This window comes from Rhopalosiphum maidis, chromosome 2, assembly GCF_003676215.2.
Source record: "Rhopalosiphum maidis isolate BTI-1 chromosome 2, ASM367621v3, whole genome shotgun sequence".
Taxonomy (NCBI): Eukaryota; Metazoa; Arthropoda; class Insecta; order Hemiptera; family Aphididae; genus Rhopalosiphum; species Rhopalosiphum maidis.
Genome location: NC_040878.1, coordinates 42,866,315 through 42,890,874, shown reverse-complemented (window position 1 = coordinate 42,890,874; position 24,560 = coordinate 42,866,315). Strand labels below are relative to the sequence as shown.

The 24,560-nt window shown below is 28.9% G+C and overlaps 1 protein-coding gene across 2 annotated transcripts in view; it reads right to left on the bottom strand.

The window, feature by feature from the left end:
* Nucleotides 1-16,412: 16,412 nt before the first annotated feature.
* Nucleotides 16,413-24,560, bottom strand: part of LOC113551698 (LIM homeobox transcription factor 1-beta-like) — a 29,442-nt gene continuing 21,294 nt past the window's right edge. For both annotated transcript variants that reach the window (XM_026954095.1, XM_026954096.1), the window contains 4 exons: nucleotides 24,335-24,507; nucleotides 21,813-21,996; nucleotides 19,656-19,838; nucleotides 16,413-16,637 (listed from right to left, as the gene is read on the bottom strand). In XM_026954095.1, the coding sequence (XP_026809896.1) occupies nucleotides 16,435-16,637; nucleotides 19,656-19,838; nucleotides 21,813-21,996; nucleotides 24,335-24,507 (743 nt within the window). In that variant the 3' untranslated portion in view covers nucleotides 16,413-16,434. The remainder of the gene's footprint in view (nucleotides 16,638-19,655; nucleotides 19,839-21,812; nucleotides 21,997-24,334; nucleotides 24,508-24,560) is intronic.

Sequence of the window (24,560 nt, the reverse complement as noted above, 5' to 3'; positions counted from 1 at the left end):
CACGCGTTGAATAACCATTTTATTATTTTGTCCAAAACTAGTTTTGCTTAATAATTTCAGTTTTTTTTCTCATTATTTTAAATATTATTGAGCATTTCTAATTTTAACCCCCAAAAGTGCCAACTAAATTACTTTTCTGCCTGAAAAGATATTGAAGTTGAAAATCAAAGCATTTTTCTACTATAATTCATTTGTAAAAAGAAATACATAATTTCAATCATTGTATTGATTATACGTTATCACTCCGCGCAAAATCTAAAAATAAGTAATTTACATTTCTAATTTATACATAAAAATGTAATAGATTTACTTCGTCTATCATATTATATTTCCATCGACTTTCGTAGTTGTGTAATAATATTAAAATTAAAAAGTAACTATTCTTTTTTTTTTTTTTTTTATATATCACTGCGTGATATTCACATATTATATCAATATAATACTATGTATAATAATAGAACATATACGCACGCTATTGATCAAATTCAAATCATGTACATGATATGGTACGCGACATATTATTATCTCCCTTTGTATCACCGGATATTAGGCTATATCAATTTCTAAATCTATTGGGCCCCAGTTTTTTGTCACGTGTATGACACGCGTCTCACCTATATGACGTCCCTGGCGTTCGTTTACACGGTCCTTATGCTGTTTAGAAAACATTCATTGTATACAGCTAGTACTATATATTAACACCCCAATAAGATGACATTATTTACATTTTAGTGTACTTCCGATAGTTTTATTTTTTGAACATAGGTAATAAAATCAAATAAATATTAATTTAATTTATATCCTCTTTCTTTTTTATCAGATAATAATAAATATTCCTATGCTTTCTTTTCAACAATGTAATACAGACTTGTAACAATAATTAGGTTTAATAAATATAATAATAATATAACATTTTTTTACATTTTTATATGACGTAGATAACGTTAATTTATTTTAAATGTTAAAATAGGTACTTTAGTCATAAATATTTAATCCATCGAATATTTAATAATCAATTATATTAATTTTGTTGTGGAAAACGTTGACTTTAGTATTCTTTTTATCGTCATTTCGTATTCATCAAAACATTTTAAATATATATATATTCAAAACATCTAACATAATAACGTATTATAAACATCGGTCACATCCTGTCTTCAGTTGAAATGTAGGGAGGGATTTTCTTAGCGTTTTTATTCCCCGCGCCCTTTTAAAGTTAATCTACACAGTATAATAATGGAATGAAATCCTAGGAATTTCGCCACATCCAAGTATGGCGCAGTTCATTTTTTGATCGAAGGAATGATTTTGATATAATAATGTACAAAATATTAGGCGTGTGAAATCATTTTCGTTCGTGTTCGTCTCGTCGTCGTCTGCACGTCTTACATATCGGGTCTTTTATTCCGTACATAGTATAGGTACGTTGTATTGTCATCGGTTTATATTTTTGGAATTTTTCCACCGCGCCGTTATTAAATTTGCGACAGTAGGTATATATAACTGTATAACTGTATAACAACAATAATAACGTATAACAGTGTTATATCGTTCTCGCCGCGCCACCGAAGTGTGTGCACACACAGTAACGACGACGATGAAAACGGTTTCGTCCGCGGGCGGTCCGGGCCGGGCTGCAAATTGACGCGGCCCCCGCGCACGTGTCGGACCGGTCGCCCGGGCACCGGTAGATAAGCCGCGGCACGCGACTGACGTTTGACAATAATACGACGGTTTAGTTGGCCGGAAAATGTTTACCAGCCCAATGCGTGTGTGCCGTGTGCGCGGCGGTGCGCGTGTGTGGGATACGCTCGAAAACGATTTACTCCGGTCATTGGGCGGTGTGACCGAGTGTGTGGCGAGAGGGATGAGGCACGCGCCGCCGCCGCCGCTCGAATAAACGGTTCGCAAAGGATACTATTTTATAGCGTATGATGATACAGATATCTACCTGATGATGTGCAGCGGACGATCCGCAGTATAATATGATATTGTTATTATGGCTCCGTGGTGACTATATGCACGTCGAAGAAGAAGATTCCTTCCCGCCGCCGCTGCCTCAAAAACACCAGTGACGCTCAGTCCACGTGCGTCATCTTACTCGTCTTATACGATGTTTGACCAGTCATAAACGCGCGATATTGACATATTGTTTTGTCGAAAATCATGAGAATATTAAAGATACTGATTAGTTTTTCCCGGTCGCAACGTAAATAACCTTCGTTTCCCACGACATGTGTCCATTTCAAACTAAGAATGTCAGTACTTTTTAACCAATATCAATACAAAATGACAATATACGTTTAATATGTCAAGTTTAATTTTAAGTCTGCACAAAATAAAATATAAATACAACCTTGTGATACCTATGCGAATATTTATAAAATACGTATTATAAAGCTCATCACGGATACATTGATGGCCATCGTAATTCGAACAGATTATTATTGAAATGGTATGCAATTCCGATAAATCAAATGTGATATTTAAGCGCAGTCATACGAGTTCAAACATAATATCATATTGCAGTCAACATCAGTAATAATTAATTATATATATAAAGCTAGCGCCAAGTAACCATTATATAAAATCAATATATATTTCTACATAGAAATCAAAAGATTTTAAACAGTTTTCCAGTAATCGGTTTTATAAGATTTATATTTACTTTGATTTCAAGTTTCTAGTATATTTAGGTACTATTTATTATAATACGTCTGAACTCAATGCCTATAGACCAAAAATGTAACTTTTTATTATCTCTCAAAATAATCTAAATTTTAAGTTAAGATCGACATAAGTATTTTGACTTAAACTTATTACATTTTTCAATATTTCAGAATATATATCCTTAAATATTTTGTAACTATAATAGAAATAGGTATTAAGTATAAGTAGGTATTAGTATTTAAAAATTAATTTAATTTTTCAAAATCTTTTATAAAAATATACTTTATTATATCTCTGACTGCGTGTGAGTTAAATAATTGTCTTTACTGTATAAAAACAATTTTTTCTTAATTATTAATTATGTCAGGATATATTTCTACTAACACTTGCTACACCTACAATTATCCTACACATTTAATGTATCTATTGTTGAATTAATGAACACATTTATTTAAATGATTTCCCTACTGAAAAAAAGGTGTAAAGTGGGTACTATTCTGCTGTACATTAAGTGCCGAGTTAGTCATTATAATGAATGTGTGAAATTTTAATTAAATGATATATCATTGAACACGAAAAATAATTTGAGCGGAGACGATCTGTTGCCTATATCACAAGTGCATTCATGATATGCTTTTCAATATTTTTATTAGATAGTAAAAATGTTTTCATTTTATGGGTCCGATTGAAGATTTTGATAAATTATTTGATACTAAATTAAAATTGAACAGTTATATTTACAATTATACATTTATAAATAGATTACAACAATTATTAAATTTTATCATAGTCAAACTAATGCAGATTTTACCAAAAATATGCTTTAAAATCAATTTGAATTTGTGAATATCAATTTTATGATCTCCTTATCAATCAAATAATAATATATTAAAATTCAAAAATATTCATTAAAAATGTCTAAGTTTCCTCACACTTAAATGCTTCAGTTCCAGTGAACATCACTCTTTATATGAACCACTGTTATCTATTTTAAACTTTGAGATGTTGGAATAGCGTCAAAAGAATTCTAGTCATATGTTCTTATATTATATAAGCTTTTAACTGGTATCATTGACTGTCTTGAATTTTAATCCGTATATCTTTCTCTATTTTAACTCGTAATACTTGTCCTAATAACCTATTTCATTTAAACTTAAAAGTTATTTATTATTATGCAAGTAATACACCTTGAAACAGAACTCTCCAAACCATTAATAACCTGAAAATTGAAATGTTCAACTTACCAAACGTAACTCATTTTGTTATATTGTAATTTTTTAATTCAGAACTCATAATAATTATAAACTCTTGTATATATTTTATAATATTATTATTTTATTGTATTTCAATATCATACAATATATTAACAATAGTGATTATAATATTATTTTTATAATATGTAATAACCCATTTAATGCTAAATAGATAAATAAATAAAAATTAATTAATTAATGAACTACACTCGCATTGACGACTCAGCGTTAGATTTATGACTGTTGTAAAATAATCTAATTTTTCTAACCCAATAAATAATATTTACTCTAAATTTCCAAAACAACGGTTATCTAACATATTGTTTAATATTATTATACAGCTGGCCAGTATATTTACACAAACAATGAATTACGGCATAATTTTTTTTCTAAAGAGTATCGATTACTATAATATAAACTGTAGTGGAAAGTGAAGACTATAGTTAATTTTTATTTTAAAAACCAATAAATTAATTATTATTAAGTTTATTAACGAAAGATTTTCAGAAATCACTCGAATAATTTTACTTGAAATAATTCAATATATTTAAAAAAAATATAGTGAAAAGAACACGAACTTCTCAAGCTAAAACCTTTTTAAAAAGTTAAGTAATTTGATTAGATATAACATAATGTATATAGTTAATTAACTATACCTAATATTGAAATGGTACTGAAGCTTCAAACTATATGTACATTTTGAATGCCAAAAAAAATGAATAAAAATGAACAGTAAATAATGAGTTATTATTTAGTAATTATTCTGACTTCTGAAAGTTATTTAGAAACCATCAAGAGAAGTAAGTACCTATACAGAACGTATAAATTCTTAATGAAATTCAATAAAATATATCAAAAATTTGGTTTAGTAAAAGGTTTGTCCTCAAACAAATACATATTAAGATATAAAAATTTATGTTATTTTTATTGGTCTCATTTAGATCAAGTTGAGTTAAATATATTATTATTATTTTATATTTTATTCGATGACACGTCAAAATATATCCGAGAAAATATCACGAAAAAATAATATCCTCACAAAAATATTTCATGACAAAATATCCTGCGTAAATATTAATTCAAAATTTAAACTTTTTTATAAAAGTTACATAGTTATTACTATATTAATACAATAAATTATTATCAACATTCATAGAATACAAAAAATTAATTAAAAAATGTTTAAAAAAAACATTAAAATGGTACTGTAATATTAAATTATATATTACATATAAATCTATTATCTATTATAAAAAGTGTGAATTGAATAATTTAATTTAAGACTGTTAGCTCACTACACGCGTTGTAGCTAGGCAATGATATAAAGTGACACACTCTACCATTTTCAAAATAACGAAAATCACACATAAGTAATAATATCACTCTATAATATTATTAACCACGTATCTATGAAAATATTATTGTTAAACTAACTTGATATTTTGCTATCATATTTATTTTCTATTTAATATTTATTTAATGAAGTTTTCATATTTACAATAAAAATATTTTCAAATAATTATACTAAATATCTTTATTAGCTTAAACTTTCAATTTGTTGAATTCATAATTCGTGTCCATGGACGGTTAAGTTAAATAACGCCTTAATGATGTACTGATAAATGATAATAAGATGTGATGTTGATTGTTTATTAATTAAAATTATTTTTCTATTCAATAATGAAATTTCGGTTCATGTGTTACAACTTACAGATTATTTTTAACTGTTGTTTAAAATATATTAGGGGAATATATATTTAAAAAAAATACTATATATAACAGACATTTATATATATTTAAGTGAAAATTATCGAATAAAGGTGCGTGTACTGTTGAATCCTCTATATGGCTGGATTTGATGACATGTAATCCCCCGGAGAGATAGTAGTATCTCTGACCCTCCGAGCAATAACACTGTCGTCGAGGCTATTGACGTGTCGCGTTGTTTTGTATAATACGCCGTTTGGCTTTTGACACGACCGCCAACTCTATTTTCGTCATTATTTCCTGTGCTGTTAAAACTGATTTCCATTAATATTTTTCGGCACCAGTTAGTCAAAACTTACTTTGTTCAAAAAAAATATATGACATATACTATAAGCTTTATTTCTCTCTGTGTTCACATGGTTTAAGTAAGACTGTTAATTTAATTTTGCTTCTAAAATTTAGTGGATTATGATTTAGTTTAGACAGGGGTCAAAGTATTTTACATATAAATTCAAAATAAATAATAAGCTGTACAACCTCTTCCTAGCCAAAAATTTATGAATAAAGCTCTTACATTAAACGATTTAAACGTTAATAACAAAAAAAAAAAAACTAATAATAATAACATTTTAGATACTTACACATATATGTTTGGCTAGCAACTAAAAAACAAAAATAAAATTTCTGATATCACGGTATACCTATTACCGGTGCACACGAATTAATGTACCAGTCCCTCGAATTATTTTTATGAAAATACTTAGTATTATAACATAACCTAATACTTAAAAGTTGTCAATATTAAATTAAATAATATATTATTTTATACAGTTTTTAGTAGTTTCTATGTTCAATACAAATATTACGGACTAGGTATAGACTGATTTATTAAAATGTAAATTATTTGTTAATTATAAATATTATTGAACAATAGGTATTACTTAAGGAATCACTTACGAATATTAATTGTGTGTGAAATTGCGTCCCAGACCTTAAAGGACAATTTTAGTACTGATAAGTAAGAAAAAAATCATTTATTTAAATAAATATAAATAAACATTCCATAAAATAGTAAAACTCATCAATACATTATTGTATAACTGTACCTATGTATAAAATAAAATATTTAAAAAGTCTAATACGTTTATATATAAACATTATAATATTATATTAAGACAATACAACATACTTAGCAAGCACCATAACACCGTGGTCCTGGGCCCTTAGGACACTTTATATAATAACTATTATTCAAGTCAACAAAAAAATTATAAGTTTAATTAATGTATAAAAACATTTAAATAGTTTTCATTAAAATTGAAATATAAACAATAAATAATGGTCTATAGTCTAAACTATGTAGTCAGTAATATTTACATACACATATTATTATTTATTACGTATATTGTATATCCGGTGTATACATTATATATTATAATAAATGCTATGTATTGTTTGTGAGGACGTACAATAAACACTAAACAGCCATACGCACAAGTGGCTGTTGAATGACCAATTACTTTCTAACAGTAAATATTATACCGCTTTCATGGATACGAAAAAAATTTGAATTGCGAATTCTAGGGTGCTCAAGGCTCATAACTGTCATACGGCTCATTTAGAAGGGTGACGAGCACACTTGAAAACCGATTCGCTCTTGGGCATCCGATTTTATTGAATGGCTATATATATTCAAACGAGTAATACCGCGCATTTCATATTATTATGACTATGATTAATGCCAACATTTTTTTTTTTAAATGAAATATTTTCTTGGAAAACTTAGAACAAAGAAATATATCAATACAAGATAATCGTTATAAAAATTATAATATATTCCATAAACATTTCCAATTATAAAATGTCTTCAAACATAATAATATGATGAACTCGTATTTACGTATGAAATTTTTCTTGATCTATGAAATCAGCCTGGAACAACGTGACGTATACAGAAAATCATAAAAACCGAACATGATATAAAATTCGGATGACATCAAATGTGTTGGTTCTAACCAATACATACTCAGAAGTCAGAGTTATTTTTTTAATGTGATGATAGATTTATAAATTATTATCTAATTATTCAGTGGTGTTCTCATTAATTTTTTTGAGAGTATACTATATCGTAAAATATAAACATTTAATACAATAAGATTATTTTTCTTATGGTCTATAGGAGTAAATAATATGGAAAAAAATTGAGATTGAGAGAATATGGAGTATACCATAATATTGAAAAAAAATCTTGAGAGTATACGGCGTATATGTATAGTATACCCTACTGGGAACACCCCTGCTAATTATATATTTAGATGTTATCTAAATTTTCTACCTATATTAAAATTTATTAATAATTCAGTTACTGCATATTATAACATTTATGTATAATGTATTTAGTGTGGTAAAAACAAAAAGTAGTATAAAATAATATAATATTACATTCAATAAATATCTTTGAATTACTGAATGACACTAAAAATATATTCTTTTATATAAGTTATAACATTAAATACAAAATTGTATACAGTATGTGTACTGGGTATATTTTATTTATTTTTTATATTTGGTCGATAAAAAAATGTTTAAAATTGATTTTTACAACTATTCAAAAGCTGCAATAATAAGTAAGGCAGACAACAACCGCAAAAGTGGCTTATTATTTTCGGATTTGTTGTCAACCACCCGTGGAGTTTTCCGAGTATACACTCAAATTCAAATACAAACAAAATAAAAAGAATATAAAAACCACGTGAGAAGGGAGAGCACGTAAAAACGTTCAAAATACATGTAATCTACTGTTTAAACTTTTTCCCCGCTGCGCGCCGCATGCACAGAACCAAAAGATGGTACTTCAAGCCATATAGGACTGTGCAACGGCTGTTATTTTGAATCTGGTAAAATTTACTTTACGAAGAATACGAGCAGCAAGAATAACTCTGAATTTGATCGAAATTTTAACAAGAATTTCACCACTTTTGATGCACTTAAAATTTTAATTGGCATGTGGTGTATACGTTAACTTATATATAGCTTAATTAATTATTATACACCATAAAAGCTCGGGAATATTATTCATAACATCATTAATATTATTCTGATCGTATTTTATACATTCAGGTAATTCATTCGAAAACTAAATTTAAGAGGAAATATTTATATTTATTTTGATACCTTTATCAACCCTTGTTTCTAATATATAAATTCGGTTTTTTTTTTTAAATCCAGTATTATATGGAAAATGAATTCAGAATAATTTATTATGTTTAATTTATTTTACATGTAAGGCCTACCTTATGCCATTAACTCATTTAAACTATATACATTTTATATAATTTTTTGAAATGTAGAAAGTAATATTACTTTATAGAAAATTGAAAGTTTCATTCAGTTTAAATATTACATGTATACCGGTACCGAGATAAGTATATTATTATTGTAATTTTCTTTAAATTAAATTTTTAATTTAGACTACGTATTAATGAATACTATTTATTTTGATAAAAATACAAATTCCTTTATTTAAAAATCAACTTGAAATATTGATTAGGTTTTTCAAAAATTATTCTTACAAATCATCATTGTTCGTTTAATCAAATTTGTCACAGTTAAATAAATTATATTATATATAATATAATATATGTTATATAGTTTATAGGAATATTTTATATTATATTAAACATCTGAAGTAGTGTAGTGTCCTATGTGATGGTGTGTATGTAACATAGTAAATACGATTTAAATGGTCGTCTAGTGTCTAGTGTATTAAAACTGTTTTATTATTACTATTATCATTTCTGTAGTAATTGTCGACTTGTCGCACTAGCCCCTATTTTCATGGACATTTTATGATCACTGTGATCCGGAAGCCATGCAGTCGAATTTCCAAAGGTAATTTAGTTTCCTTTATAGGTAATTGTTTCTTTTTATTTTTTTGTTCTTCTTTTAATCATACAAACAGGTTATAGGTACACCAACTGACCTGCAGTTTGAATACCTGTTCTATTATTTGATGTCTTTTGACCGATACTCAATGTACTAAATAGAACGTATGACTACAATAAGTACAATAAGTTACATTAACGAGACAAATAATTTGTAACACAATAGTTGAATTAGCTGTGAATAGTTTATCGCGAACGTCTGGTAGTCTGGTGTACTATAGATAAGCTGGGAGTTTGTTGTCTGTTTTTCTTTCCGAGTTAAGAATGCCTTTTTATTTTACTCTATTATTGATTATTGAACCATGAAATGGCGTTTTCAAAATATAATAAAGTAGAAGGATAGTTAAGAGATTGCAGATGTTGCTTTTTAAATCGAAATGTGTTAGTTGTTAAATTAATAATGAGAACAATACGTTAAAAATAATACTATAAAATCAGTATGATATAATAGCTGAAGAAGGCGTATTTCGATTTCACCGATTTTTTTTATCAATTATGCTTAGAACTCTAAAAGTGTTGATTCGTTGTATAACATATCTAAAAACATACTTAGACGCAGGTTCTAATAGGCTCGGGCCTAGTGCAACAACATTTTAAGGGTGACAAATCTTATCTTTTATTACAAAATTAAAAAAAGTACTTTTCATTTGATGACATCAAATATTACTAATTCTTAAATAGAACTAATTTTTTTTTATCCAATACATAATTTTTAAGAAACTTACATGCAAAAGAACAGGTTTATATAACCATATTATATAACTAATATAGTCGAATCACGATAACTCGAAAAACTTGACCGCTCGAATTTTTTTTTATCCCCCTAGAAATATAAATTAATATAAATTCAAGTTAGATATCTTGAAACGAATTGTTATCTCCTTTCAACTTCGAGTTATCGCGTCTTGACTGTAATATGTAATAGTACTTATTATACTATTATAGAAAGAAGTTAAAAATAATATTATTACCTATACGTTTTTATTATAAGAAAAATATATAATAGCTCCAAATACATATTTTAGAATAAAACACGTATTGTATAAATTATACCCAAGTAAGCATATTAGTTTTTTGGAATATATCATAAAGACAAGGAATAAGTACTACAAAATGAATATTTTTTTATAAAATTCAATTTCTGTTTAAAATTATTTTCGATCATTTTATTTTCCAAAAAGCTTCAGTTTATGGCTAAAAAAAAGGACGTGTTAAATTATAAAAACCTTTAGAACTATAGGTAATTTCAATTATTTAGTAAAAGATTAATTTAAAATAAATTTAGATTTTCTAAACTAGAATTTATTAAGATTTTTAAAGGTTTCATTATGATGATAAAATAAAATTCATTTAAAATTTTCATAAATAATATCAGACATCTTAATATCAATTGTTTTATTTATATTACCTTTAAATTTTAGGTAAACACGTCTCTACAGACTGTTGATATAAAATTAATTTTTAATGCGGGATAACATTGATAATTCAAATAACCTATACGTCTTTACTATACTTATTTTACTTTGAATATTATATTAAACTGTTGTAGATAAATTAATCGTATGTATTTAAAAAATAATTAAATATTTATAATATATAGGGTACATAGAGGATAGACGTTTAATCTGCTTAACTATGGTGAGACTAATAAATTTCTCTTTTATGCTCCCTCTTTTGATCTTTTAATCAATATAGGTCATTTTTTTCTATGTAATTCTAACTGATTTTATACACTATGACGAAATATTTAATTTTTTGTATAAAGGCTAAAAAAAATTTAATTAAACATCAAACAAAGCTTTGTAGGTGACCAAAAATATATATATATTATGTTCTGGATAAAGTAGATTGTAATAAAAAAAAAAAAAAACTAACATGCGGATTAAGGTTTAGTAATAAAAAAAATGGTGTCAACGGGTGACTTCAGATTAAAACATATCGGTTTAATTTGGATATTGTCATTTGGGTGAAAAAAATTTAAAGAGATAAAAACGCCAACACAAAATGTTCGTTCATTTTTTTGCACAAACAAAAGACCAGCTTTCCTATATCTAGCTACACTGACCCATACAATTGTAAATACTGTATAGTTGCAGTAATTATAAATGTTGATTTATACTATTTAATTTGCATCAGGATTTCTACAAACACATATTTCATCGAAGAAAAACTTTTTTTCTCGCAATATTTGTTTAATATTCAAACGGGTTATTGAATTTTCGATTAAAATCTAAAACTGATTTCAATCTACGTTGGTGAACTTGGTCATGTATCGTCCATAAGGTAAATAGAATATATATATTAATACATTGCACATTACACATTTCAATAGTATGTAAGATGTAGTGTATACTAATATGTGTATTAATATACAGTGTATAATATTACGAAATAACGTTTAATGCATGTTTACATAGTGTACACAAATAATATATTCTACCGAATTATATAGAAGATTAAAAAAATAATGAATCGTTTAATGAATTTAGTATTGGCATTCGTTGATATTTTCTTGAATTGAAATATGATAAAAATATTTTAGTATTGAATACCAATAAAAAGTTTAATTAAATATTTTTTATCATGATATAAATATAAAAGATTTCTAAAAAATTAAAAATTGTGATGTAACTACATCGAATATAAAAATCATAATTTTAAAATCTTTTATTTTCGACACTAAATTTTTCAATCTCTGTTCCTACGTTAGACTCATTAGAGTGATTTTATTTGGGTGCAATCGTTATGTAAAGATCAACTATGTATTTCTGATCACGGAAATCGATAATTTATTTTTCAGTATTTTATATTGGAACTTAAATAATATTACTTTTTATGATTACACAATCCCCTCCTCTCTAAAGAAATGATAAATACGACATTGCATAGGTGAATAAACCATAAGAAAATAATATTGGCAATTTAGTTTTTATTTTAAGCACATCGTTGAAAAAATCAATAATAATCATTATCTTTTTATATTAGACACGTCATAATACATACTTGCCGCGTGATGCGTTCTAAAATATAACGTGCGTATATATAGCCGCATGATATACATTGTGTGTGCCTATATTAGTATATTATTTTAAACTACAGTTTTCGGCAGGCTCCAATACCTATATTAAGCTTGATTATACGGTGAACCGAAATCAGTTTTAACTTTTAATGACTTGTTTTGCGATTCCGTATAAAATTCTGGTCAAACTTCCGTTGTCCCTCACCATATTATAATATTGAGCACGCCGCGAAAACCCTCCGCAAACGGCCACCGTGAACAATATTATATTTTGTACTCATCGTTAATATTACACGCGCACACTACTGCAGATATATAGGTATACACACACTCACACACAGACCTATATATAGGTATACATTGTACGTAGGTATACGCGTGCATGTGTATAAAATATATACACGCGGCCGTATATCCTGCAAGCCCGTGTAATACTTTCGACGTGCGAGTCCGTGTGAATTGGAAATCGCCATCACTGATGCTGTTTTTCGCGGCTTGTACAAACACCGGTGACGTATAATACACACACACACACACACACACAGTGCACCGTATTATATAATATACCCCCTACGCCGGTACACACGTGCCCCGACGTTTTGTAATCTTTTGTTGCACGTGGACACCGCCGCGACACACCATCCCATCCCCGCGGCGGCGCTTAATACAATATTGTGCCCACCCGAATGTGCGACCCGGTCGTCCTCATCGTCGTCGCCGCCGCCGCCGTCGTAGTCGTATTATTATTATTACTGTACCCAGCACAATGGACGTTATTTGCACCCGTAAACAAAAACCCGGTGAAATTAGCCCGGCCCGTGTTTATATTTCTCCCGAAAACGATAATACGCCGCGCGGTCCATTATGTTATTACTACCCGTTATGTATATATATAAATATATGTTATACGGCGGCCGCGGACCTTTGGACCTTTGGCCGACGACCCACCGCACCGTCGCGTACCGCCCCACACCCCGGTATTTGGGCGCGTTAAATGGCGAAAATGTTCTCACCGTTTACGGGATTTGTATTGCGCGCCGTGGGCAAAACGTTTATCGTATACATTGGCTATGCACGATTTATTTGGAAATCAATAGTTGCGTGACAACAATACTCCGAGTCTGGCCCGAGACGGTGCCATCGGCTATTTGTCTCGTCGGTATATATTATATTCAATTTATTGAACAATGAAAAGCTGAAATCTTGAGTGGATATTCAACCCACATCCGTGTAATGGCTGGCTAATAGCTATACCTATACTACAATTCATGTATTGTCTGGGATCTGTAGATGAATAATGACGTACAGAGAATGAGGTGCTGATCTTGTAGTCTATATACTCTATAGTATGTAGTAGTAGTGCACAAATGCACCGAATAAAGTGAGGTAAGTATATTAACATTGAATGTTATTCACGTACATCAAAACTATTGAATGATAAAACCCGAAGACTGGGCAGTGTTGATGGTCGAGTATTGATTCCAAAATAAATGTGATATAAAATCACAGGTAGGTACTGCATTCAATATCCTTCCCGTTAAGAATAAAAAAAAAAAAAACTCGTGAATAAAGTTTGGTATGTTATAACTTGTATTGTCAAGTATATTATAGTATACTTATTTTAGTGTGTCCGTATTCAAACTTTTGTCGGATCAATTAAACACGCGATGAGACACTACCTGAGCGCGTGAGTGTAAGTATATATAATTAGTAATAACAATAAGGCACCTTTACTCAAATCGATTAAATCCGTCGATTTATTCGCCGTTCGTCGGCCAATCGTACCCATTGTTATTATTAGCCGTTTCGCATTAAAATATCGTGGTGCCGGTGTCACGACAAGGGTTGATTTTTTCGTATTATTTATTCCGATCGCGCATAAAACGTTCTTTCGGGCGATGACGACGACGTCACGGTTTTTGTCGCTACGAAAATCTGCGTGACATCCGTGCACGCAGTATAATATGCACAGCTCATCCCACTCGACGTGTACAATATCATACATAGAACATAACAATAATAATAACGCATTATCTTTTGTCGCGTCCCGCGCGGGCAGCTGCTATTGGTGTGTAATGCGATTATGCCGCCCGGCCGTTCGGGGCCCGAAAAAAACAATGACCGTTTCGCGAGGACGACTGTAAAATACGCTCTGCCGATGCGACGTCGGCGGTGCGCGTTGTCCGTCTGTGTGCGCGTATCGCGGGGGAACGCCACCACCACCTGCAAACCGGCGGGCAATGCGTCTCTACGCGACCGTCCGCTGTGGGGCGCGCACCTGTTTTCCGACTGCAGTTATAATATTATACGCGCAGTCGTGTACGACGCGAATCGTGAACACGAATACGAATTTTGTTTTGTTTTTTTTTTTTCATCTTTTCCACCCTCCCCCTACCGGATGGTCATTACGCGAGTATAATAATATGTGTATATATTGGGACACCAGTATTTTCGACTCGGCGCGGCGCTGCCACCGATTAGCCCGGATTCCGGATAGTCGGCACGTACGCGGCGACAAAAAATATTTAACAAGTCTATAACTTATAATTCATAATATCTATCGGTGGCGCACAATCGAGGGGAGGACGGTTGGGGGGCATGTCCTCCAACGCCAATTGTAATTTTTTTTTTAATCGACCCACCTGCTATGTTATATGTCGTGTGCTTCGATTTATGCATTTAGTCAGAATTGTATACAGAGCACGTGCAAATCAAATGTCGCTAAACTCGTGTGTACATTCGGTCATCAGCAGTTCTAAAGGGTACAAACCGTATCAATACGATTTCCTCGAACTCCGAAGCGTCTGGCGTCAACATAGGTCCGGGGCACGATCGGCGTCTAAGCTGTGACTGACGCTCTAGGAAAAACGTACCTCGACTGTTCACAGCACAGCCTAAAAGATATAAAATACTACCCTCTAAATATAGTACAGTTATTAAAGCACACGCTTTTATGATATACTTACGTATGATATATATCTGAGTCTATGATTATAAGCTATATAATAACAATAATATAACCGCTAAAACCCCGCTATTCGTGTCTTTAGTTCTGCTCCCCCCCAAAAAAAAAAAATTCATTTAGATGTATAATTAATTAAAGAATCCCCTCCCATTGAAAACTCGTTGATCTTTTCATTTTCGTATACGATCGTCGTCAAAAACAATCGGCTGGATTATTATTTTATATTATTTTTTACGTCCGCTTTCTACTGTACTGCGCAATCGTACGTAATCACATATAGTATTACTATAGTAGAACAAAAGCCAGACGTAAAGATTTAATTTGGTTTTTATGTTCATCCTTTTATCGCTTTTTATATTTATACGTCTAGATTGTCATTGTCCTGAAGGGCTGAATAACGAAAAATTCGGTGGTTTCACATATGTATAATGTTTTAGACTTTGACTTCTACGTGCTGCAGACCTGTAGTATATTCATATTGTATAAGTGGCATAATATGTGATAATATATAAAATAATATATATATATTAATACAACATAATATTATAATATGGAACTACATATAATCCATATACTTGCAGTGGTTAAACCTAAATATATAACAATAAACGATAATCATTAAAAATTAATAAATCGAAAGTAAAATTGATTTTTAATAAGATGAATAGTAAAATCAGTATTGTTTCGATATTGCAATAATTGTTTTTTTTTTTATCAAATCTATCAAATAACAATATATAATAATGCCAAATTAACACGATTACAAGTCAACTTAGTACTTAAGCACATTCAAAACAAATACAAAACAATTGTGATAAACAAAATAATAACAACAATAATAATAATAATAATAATAGGTAATATATAAATTGTTTATTATTGGTGTTCGTCTAATTGTAATGAACTTGCGTCATCAGATATATTATTACAAAAATATGATGCTTGCATTGAGTACAACCGATCGATTGGATTTGAGCCACAACGTATAACAGTCTCCTGTGATACGAAACCACCATAAATATGTTTAGGTATCATAATATCTGGCGTTAAGTAATTTGGTTCCTGGCGGTTGTTCAAGTCTAAAAAACAATTTATAAAGTGTAATATATAATAATATAAGTACATACTGAAGTATCTAAAATTATAAGACTAGAGGAAAGTTAATTAACTCGTTAAGTAAGGTTCATTATTTTCATTTATGTTAACCTACGATGGATATAGTAGTGTCAGACGGATGGAGAATTAGCCAGGAGTATAAACATTAATGAATAAAACTAAAAAAAAAAACATTATTCAATTTATTCAAATAAAGTAAGTAAGTAAAATTGTTGCTAACTGTCAAAAAAACAAATAATAGTTAGTGTAAAAAATATTTAGTAGTTATTGCAAAATATAATTGATATTAAATATTTTTCGGTTCATCTTATAAATAATAAACACTGGAAATATTGAAAAATATTTCGGTCTATTTTGATTAGATTGACGAATTATTTAATTCTTGTTTTATTTAAATAATTATTATAGTATTTATATTTTATTTTTGTCTACAAAAATAAATTGTTATTGATTAATAGTTCTAGAAAAATTAAATAACATTTTATTTATACAAGTACACGATAATGACAATATTATGAAGTGTAAACATTTGAAGTGCTAAAAAACTATATTAAGCTATTTAAAACTGATAAATTTAATAGCTATATAATATATTTCTGAAAGTACAAAATAAATTACAAATGAAAATTCTTTGAAAATATATAAAATGAAATTAGATCGGCACTCAATAATATTATTTAAAGTAAAACACAAAAGGATCAAATACAGCAATACATGCTAGGTAACAAATGTATTTTATTTCAAACAACCAATGAAATTCGACCGATTATCTCAAATATCAAGAAGTTAATGAAAAGTTATTTTAGGAGGATATATACTTTATTATTGCCCAATACATAGGTATATAGTAATACAAAAATATTTTTATGTAGTTTTGCAAAAAAAAATTAGTATCTATAGGTAGTACTACAAAAAAATATAATGATTTAATTTTTTCTCCAATATTAATTTAGTCTAAGTATAGATAGATAATATAGGTAGGTATATCGTGTATTTAACGGTGCAAGTACAATATAGGCTGTAATGCATATTATGCTGAGACAATTTGCACTTTGACCTATATATTTGAATTATTTTAAATAAAGTAATTTAAATATTTATTTTATTTTTTAATTATTTATTCAAGAAGTTTGAATAGTAGTTCAACTAGTTTAATATATATAAGAATATACGATACATGCACGGTCAACAAGCTTTTCTTCGAGAGGATATAGGATATTTGTCTCTTTTTGGAGTATAACTTTGGAGTGGTTTAAAGGCAATATGATATGGTATAATAACTCTATAATATCCATCTCACTACTTAACCCTTAAGCTCAAGGCCTAAAAAGGCATGATTTTTTTTTGTTTATAATAATCATATGAAATACTTTAGAAGTTTGTAAGAAAAATAGTGAAAAAAATATTTTTACAAAATTTGTCTAGAGATTATGGATTTAATTTAAAATTCATACATAAATTTGTATGTAAATATCACATTGTAAAATATTTTAATTATTTATTATTGAAAATGTTCAAAAAAGATCAATTATCATATGAACCATTTAGAAGCATATATCGCACACCAATATATATATAGTTTAAATGCAATAACAGTTTAGGAGAAAATATGTGGAAACGCGTATTCTTTGCCACTGGCCTGCGACCAAGGAAAATAAAACTAAAAAGAAAATAAGCGTCGTCGTTACGTCTATATTTGTATAAGCTAGAACTCGTCATTGGCGTGCGAGCCCGAAACGGGGAAACGATGTGTTGTGTGTGTGTGTGGAGGTCACACCGCAGGAAGTCCCCGCGGGCGTTAATACGCACGTTTATTATTTTCTTCTCTTGGCAAAATGATCGGAGGCAACGACGTCTAGAGAGGGTGTGGTGGCGACGGGGAGTGTACGCGTGTCACCCACCCGCGTCTTTATTGGTCCCTACCACCCCTCGTCTGCCACCACAGGCTACGTTTCCCCCCTCTACAAATCCCTTTGACAGCTATAAAACCGGCGACGCGGGGACGAGGGATTATCCCCCCTGTTCGTATATAGCCTTCGATCACAGCGGGCGCGGGTTTAATATTAAATTCTTCAGACCAGGACGGGCATTATAGAGGGAAGTGTGGTGGTGGGGTTAAGGGTTTTGTATGGGAACCATTACAAATAACGCGGGAGCTTTAAGACGCCAGTGCAGGGGAGAGGAGAATCTTCAGGGGGAAAGTCGTTTCTTCCTTTTTTCCCTTTTTTCCTTTTTCTTTTCTCTCTTTTTTTCTCCCTTTACTCTATACGCGCACTCCCCTTTAGCTAAATGCTTTCTAGGTCTTGGCTTTTATATTTGCAACCAAAAGAGCAGAAGAGAAAATTTAGTCAGTATATATATGTATATATATATATATATATATATGTATGTATGTACCATCGTTGTATTGCACCAGGGGGATGAATATATACCACCGTAACCGAATTGTCGATATGACTTTCGTCGAAGAGTATACCATTTATTTATATTAATTAATTTAGTTATAAATAGATGAAAGGACACATATTTATATATGTTTCTATAACAATAATAGGTATATAATATATTATTTGTTTTAATATTGTTTAAGACTCAAATTAAAAATGAAATTTTTTTAAATCTGAAAACTCGCGTGACTCATAATTTATTAGTTATTATAAATAACAGTTTTATTTAATATATTTAAATAAATACATGTAGAACAAAGGTAGGTACTATAAGTGCAGTATGTGGTACAATATGTATATAAATTTCTAAAAACGTATATTATGTACTTTCTTAAAAATATAGCTAATTACACTTAAATTTGTAAATTTAGGACTTAGGTTAGTAAATAATTTGTAAGTATCCTATAAAAATCAATAAATATAACAGATATGTAAAGTTTATTTATTTCAGCCAACATTCATAATATGTTTAACACAAATTAATTTTAAAATATATTTGTTAATATCATAAATCATAAAATGTGTATAACTTACCTTGACCAAATATACCAAAAGGCTGTTGTTGTAAAAACGATGACATAGAATCTTGTTTTACAACAGCAGAAGATTGGTGTCGTATGTGAAAAGACTCATGCATTTGTTGCTGAGGTTGTCTGTGGGATTCTTGTTGTTGAGTTTCGAACCTTCCGGATACGCCATCTTCACAACCATCAGAACCTAAACAATTATTTTATTTAAAAAAAGTGTGCATGTCTTTTAAAAGTACCAACAGTGAAATTTAGTATAGTTTTAAATTATAAAATTATTATAGTACGGATAATTTTGTAAAACTGAAATAAGAGGAATAATAATTTAGAATATAACAATGAGAAGAACATGGCAAAGTATTATTAGTCACGCTGTGAAATTAAATAATTATATATTTTTAAAAATCCACGAACGGTTATTTTATTTGTTGATAAAATGATAATTATTAAAAATGAAAACGTTTATTATAGGTGCTTTTTTACGATTAACACAAAAAAATTATGGAATTTTACGACGTGTCTATACATGATTAGTAATCATTTGATTACCTATACATTTTCTGTACCGACTGATTGCAGTGTTTAACATAATTTTCGTAAAAATCTATTAAGGTTTAGAGATGTCGGCGTTGGTGAGATTCCAGTCGCCATGGTTGGCACAACATTACTTATTTGTAAGTAGTTTTACATTTGCAAGCATTCGAATAACCGATGAGGTAAACGAGCACAGTGTTATTCTGTGGTTTAAACATCCTGCAGTAAGAGGTAGGTTAGGTCAGCTTATTGTAACAGATTTTCGGTTAACCTAGATTTCACGGTGGGGCATAGGCCAGAATCTATAGCAAGAAGGGTTACGATGAATAATATATTAATATACATTATTATGACCAGTGCATTGGCATTTGGCTATCGTGATGACGAAGAATGAATGAAACATAATAAAATATTAATTAATTTGCTTCACGGTCGGCGTGGTTAAAATGTGTTTGTTTAGGTACACGCTCGGTGTTACCTAAATCTTGTACCTTTACCTAAATAAAATCAATATAAATATATATGTAAAACACTGAAAAAAGTTAATTTGAGTAATAGTAATAAAATTAACAGAAAAAAAAATTATATTTTATTTGGATTGTTCCATACAAACATTCATTACGAACTGTAATCATTTATTTACCTTACTATAAATACATTTAGATTATATAGACGGGTGAATCGAAATTCATAAATATTGTACTAAAATTTACAATAATCTATTATTGACGTACATTTTATCATTTTAAATATATAAAAAGCACACAAGAGAAATTTATCGTGCAATATACGAGTATTATGTGACTGTGTAAGAACTGATGTAGGTAACTAATTTTTCTACTCGTGTAGGAATTTCATATTCATGGTTTTATTAAAACTTTATGACGTTACATAAAGAATTATCGTCTGTATAAATGTATTTAAATTCAATTTGAAATTTAACAGCATTTTAAAATTATTTAAATAATTAAGCCTTATTATGACTAAAATTTCACATTTATTATTTAATTTTAATCGACATTGATGTATACATTATAATATATATTATATGCTATATTTAAAGAATTGATAATTACTTTCAACTATTTGATTTTTGAGAAAAGTTACCTTTTATAATATATACATATGGTTAACTACTTGGAAAAATAAAGTTTGGTATATTTTTTGTAGGTATGTTAGTAAATGAAGAAAATTAATAAATATAGATACCCCAAAAAAAAAATACGGGATTGGGGTAGGAGGTTTCTTCGGCCTGAAAATCGACAGAGGGTGGAGCGTCTTGGTCTCCTTGGTAACGCGTACGACCCTTGTCTTATAGTTCACGGCAGTCTTGGCATAACATTTGCACTGAATTCCAGATACATATATAGAATTTTGGTTTGGGAGATTTTGAAAACTTAAAATTTTAAGTGTTAGAAAAACTAATAAGACATACATCACATGTTTTATTATATATTCAGGTATACGCCATCAGGTTTAATTGGTATTTTGATCCTGAGATTGATGTTTAATATATTACGTACTTATTACAATTTATAGATAACCTAGAATCCTAGATATAGGTATAGAGGTATACAAACAAATAAAACATTATATACTTGCATATATAATTTAATGTTATGATACTTACTGTATTGTTCGTCTTTTATAGTTGATTGTAAAAGTCCACTCGAACTACACGAATTACCACTTTCAGCACCACTACAATTATTATTTCCATTATTATTATTGGACGAGGCAACTAAATTGTTGCTATTAAGTTTTGCTTTTTTTTGAATCTTTTTCATTTTTGCTCTTTGGTTTTGAAACCAAACCTAAAATATATATAATTGATTTTTTAATACATTAAAATATTCAAAACTAAATTAAATCAGTTTAGTTGCCTGTTGCCTTGACTCGTGATGAAACACAATTTATTTTTCTACCTATAATAGATAATATACTTATTTAGGTACCTCTAAAATTAGTTGATAAACAGCTTTATCCTAATTAATAGGTAATAGAATGATAAATTAATTTTATATGAGTTGTAAATGTTATAAAGTAAAAAACTATACGTATAGGGTTTATAATTATTGTAAAACCTTATAACATCTATTTGGTAAACAACTATAGATTTAAATAAATATTTTCTCCGCGGATATTGGATATTTTGCTCTCAAAACTTAATACTTAACAATATGAGAAATATCTTGAGAACAATTGATAGTGTATTATTACACATGCATTAATCTTGAATTTTACTTTTTATCATGTGTATAATATAGAAAATCAGTGCTATGTTTTGTAGAATTTAGTAGTCACTTTACTTTATGTCGTCAAGATAAACTAAGATAGGTATTTATATTTCAACACAACTAATGACGAACGGAATACGAACAGTGCAATATGCAAAATAACAGAAATATACAAATCGACTTACCAACAACTACTGAACAATTCACCTATACTTAAACTAATAATTTACGTGTGTACGAATAATTATCGAGTATTCCAAAATTAGAATGCAACATTAGTTTTAAACGTCTGTTCTATTAATATAGTTAAAACTTATATTTTAATCGAAAATTATTTTTATCAAATAATATTAATAATATACAAATTATTTATTACTACGTTCAAATCTCAAACCATAAAAAAAAAAAAAAAAATACTAAATAATACTTTATATACCATATGATTTTATCAGTATTTATTTAAAACAGATAAAACAATATTACTCCGCTGTATAGAAGATTTCAAGTGTACATCTTCGTCTTGAGTATGCAACGCAATGGATGTATTCAATATTTGAATTTAATGTCAAAAAATTTCATACGAAATGATTCTGAACAAATATTATGGATAGATCAGTATGTATTTCTAATGGTATTTGATTATTATTATATGTTTTTAATCTGGTATGTTAAACTGTATTGCATTCAGTGTCGAGCTTAGGTTCTGACTACCGTGTAGAATGATGTTAATATAAATAACAACAAATTAATTTAAATAGTTTTAAAATTCCATTAGGTATGTGTTTATAAAATAATAATACACGTAATGGCGAAATATTTCGAGTCCCTAATATTTTCTATATTTAATAGTTTTTGAATAACAAAAAAAATATACATCGATATCGATTGAGGAATAATAGTTATTTTCCGTTTATATATCTAAGTAAGTCAAGGTTTATACAGTAAACGTTTATGAAAAATAATGATATGATATTTTTAGTTATTTTTAGATCAATTTATAAGTATTATAACACTGTACTGTATTACATTTTGAAGTTCATGAATAGAAACTAAAAGAACAAGTTAAAAAGTATAACATTATACAAAAGTCTACAAAAAGCTCAAAAATATCCAAAATATTTGAAATTGTGCGAATAAAGTGTACATTACAAATAACAACATGCTATGTATAAAATCGTTTATAAAATAAAATAAAGAATAGCTTTCTGATCCAGAATAAAGCTGCTCGCAGGAATACTGGACATAATAAACAATCAAATACACAATCACGTTTTCACATGATTAATATTAGCAATCGAGAGAGAAAAATATACGAGAGTATTATAGGTATAGACATCACTGGGAAACGGATTTGAATAAAAACTGAATTTTCTGTAAACATTGCTTGCCAAGCACAAAGTTAATTTCATACACCAAGACATTGAAAAATATAACTTTTATTTTGCATTTTTTGACATTTTTAGTTTTTTTATGTTTTTAAGTCATTTTTATATAGGAATTGACTGATAAAATTTAATAAAAATTTATCAGCACCTGATTATACAGTGCTATTATGAAATACAAGGTAAAATTATAACGAAAGTATCTATCTAAATTGTATATTCATTTTTTGGAAGTAATTTTCCAAGTAAAAAGAAAATAAGAGTACTAGAAGATGATGAAAATGATACGAATAATTACCTAAGAAAAAATATTTATATACCTAAAAAAAATTTTTTCAATGTTAAAAATAATTTTAAGAGTATATTTTTAATGCATTTTTAAAAAAAATGTCAGTTATGAGTGCATTAAATCGTTTTTTTTAAAGCATTTTTCATGCTTCTAAGAACGTTTAAATTCGTTCCCTAGACATCACTATTCCAATATCTTATTTTCAATATTTAACGTAAAATTGTTAAAATATGTTAAGACAAACCTGGACAATACGAACGCTTAAGCCTGTATCATGCGCTAGCCCTTCTCTAACTTTTCGACATGGTTTTGGGCTTAGTTCAAATGATGCTTTAAACGCACGCCGTTGTTGGGTAGTGAGAATCGTTCTGGGGCGCTTAGGTCCACGGCGACCATCGTGGTTATAACTCCATTCTCCTATAATCATATTTCATATAAATATCTGTAGAAATCTGTATTTATTTTTATTT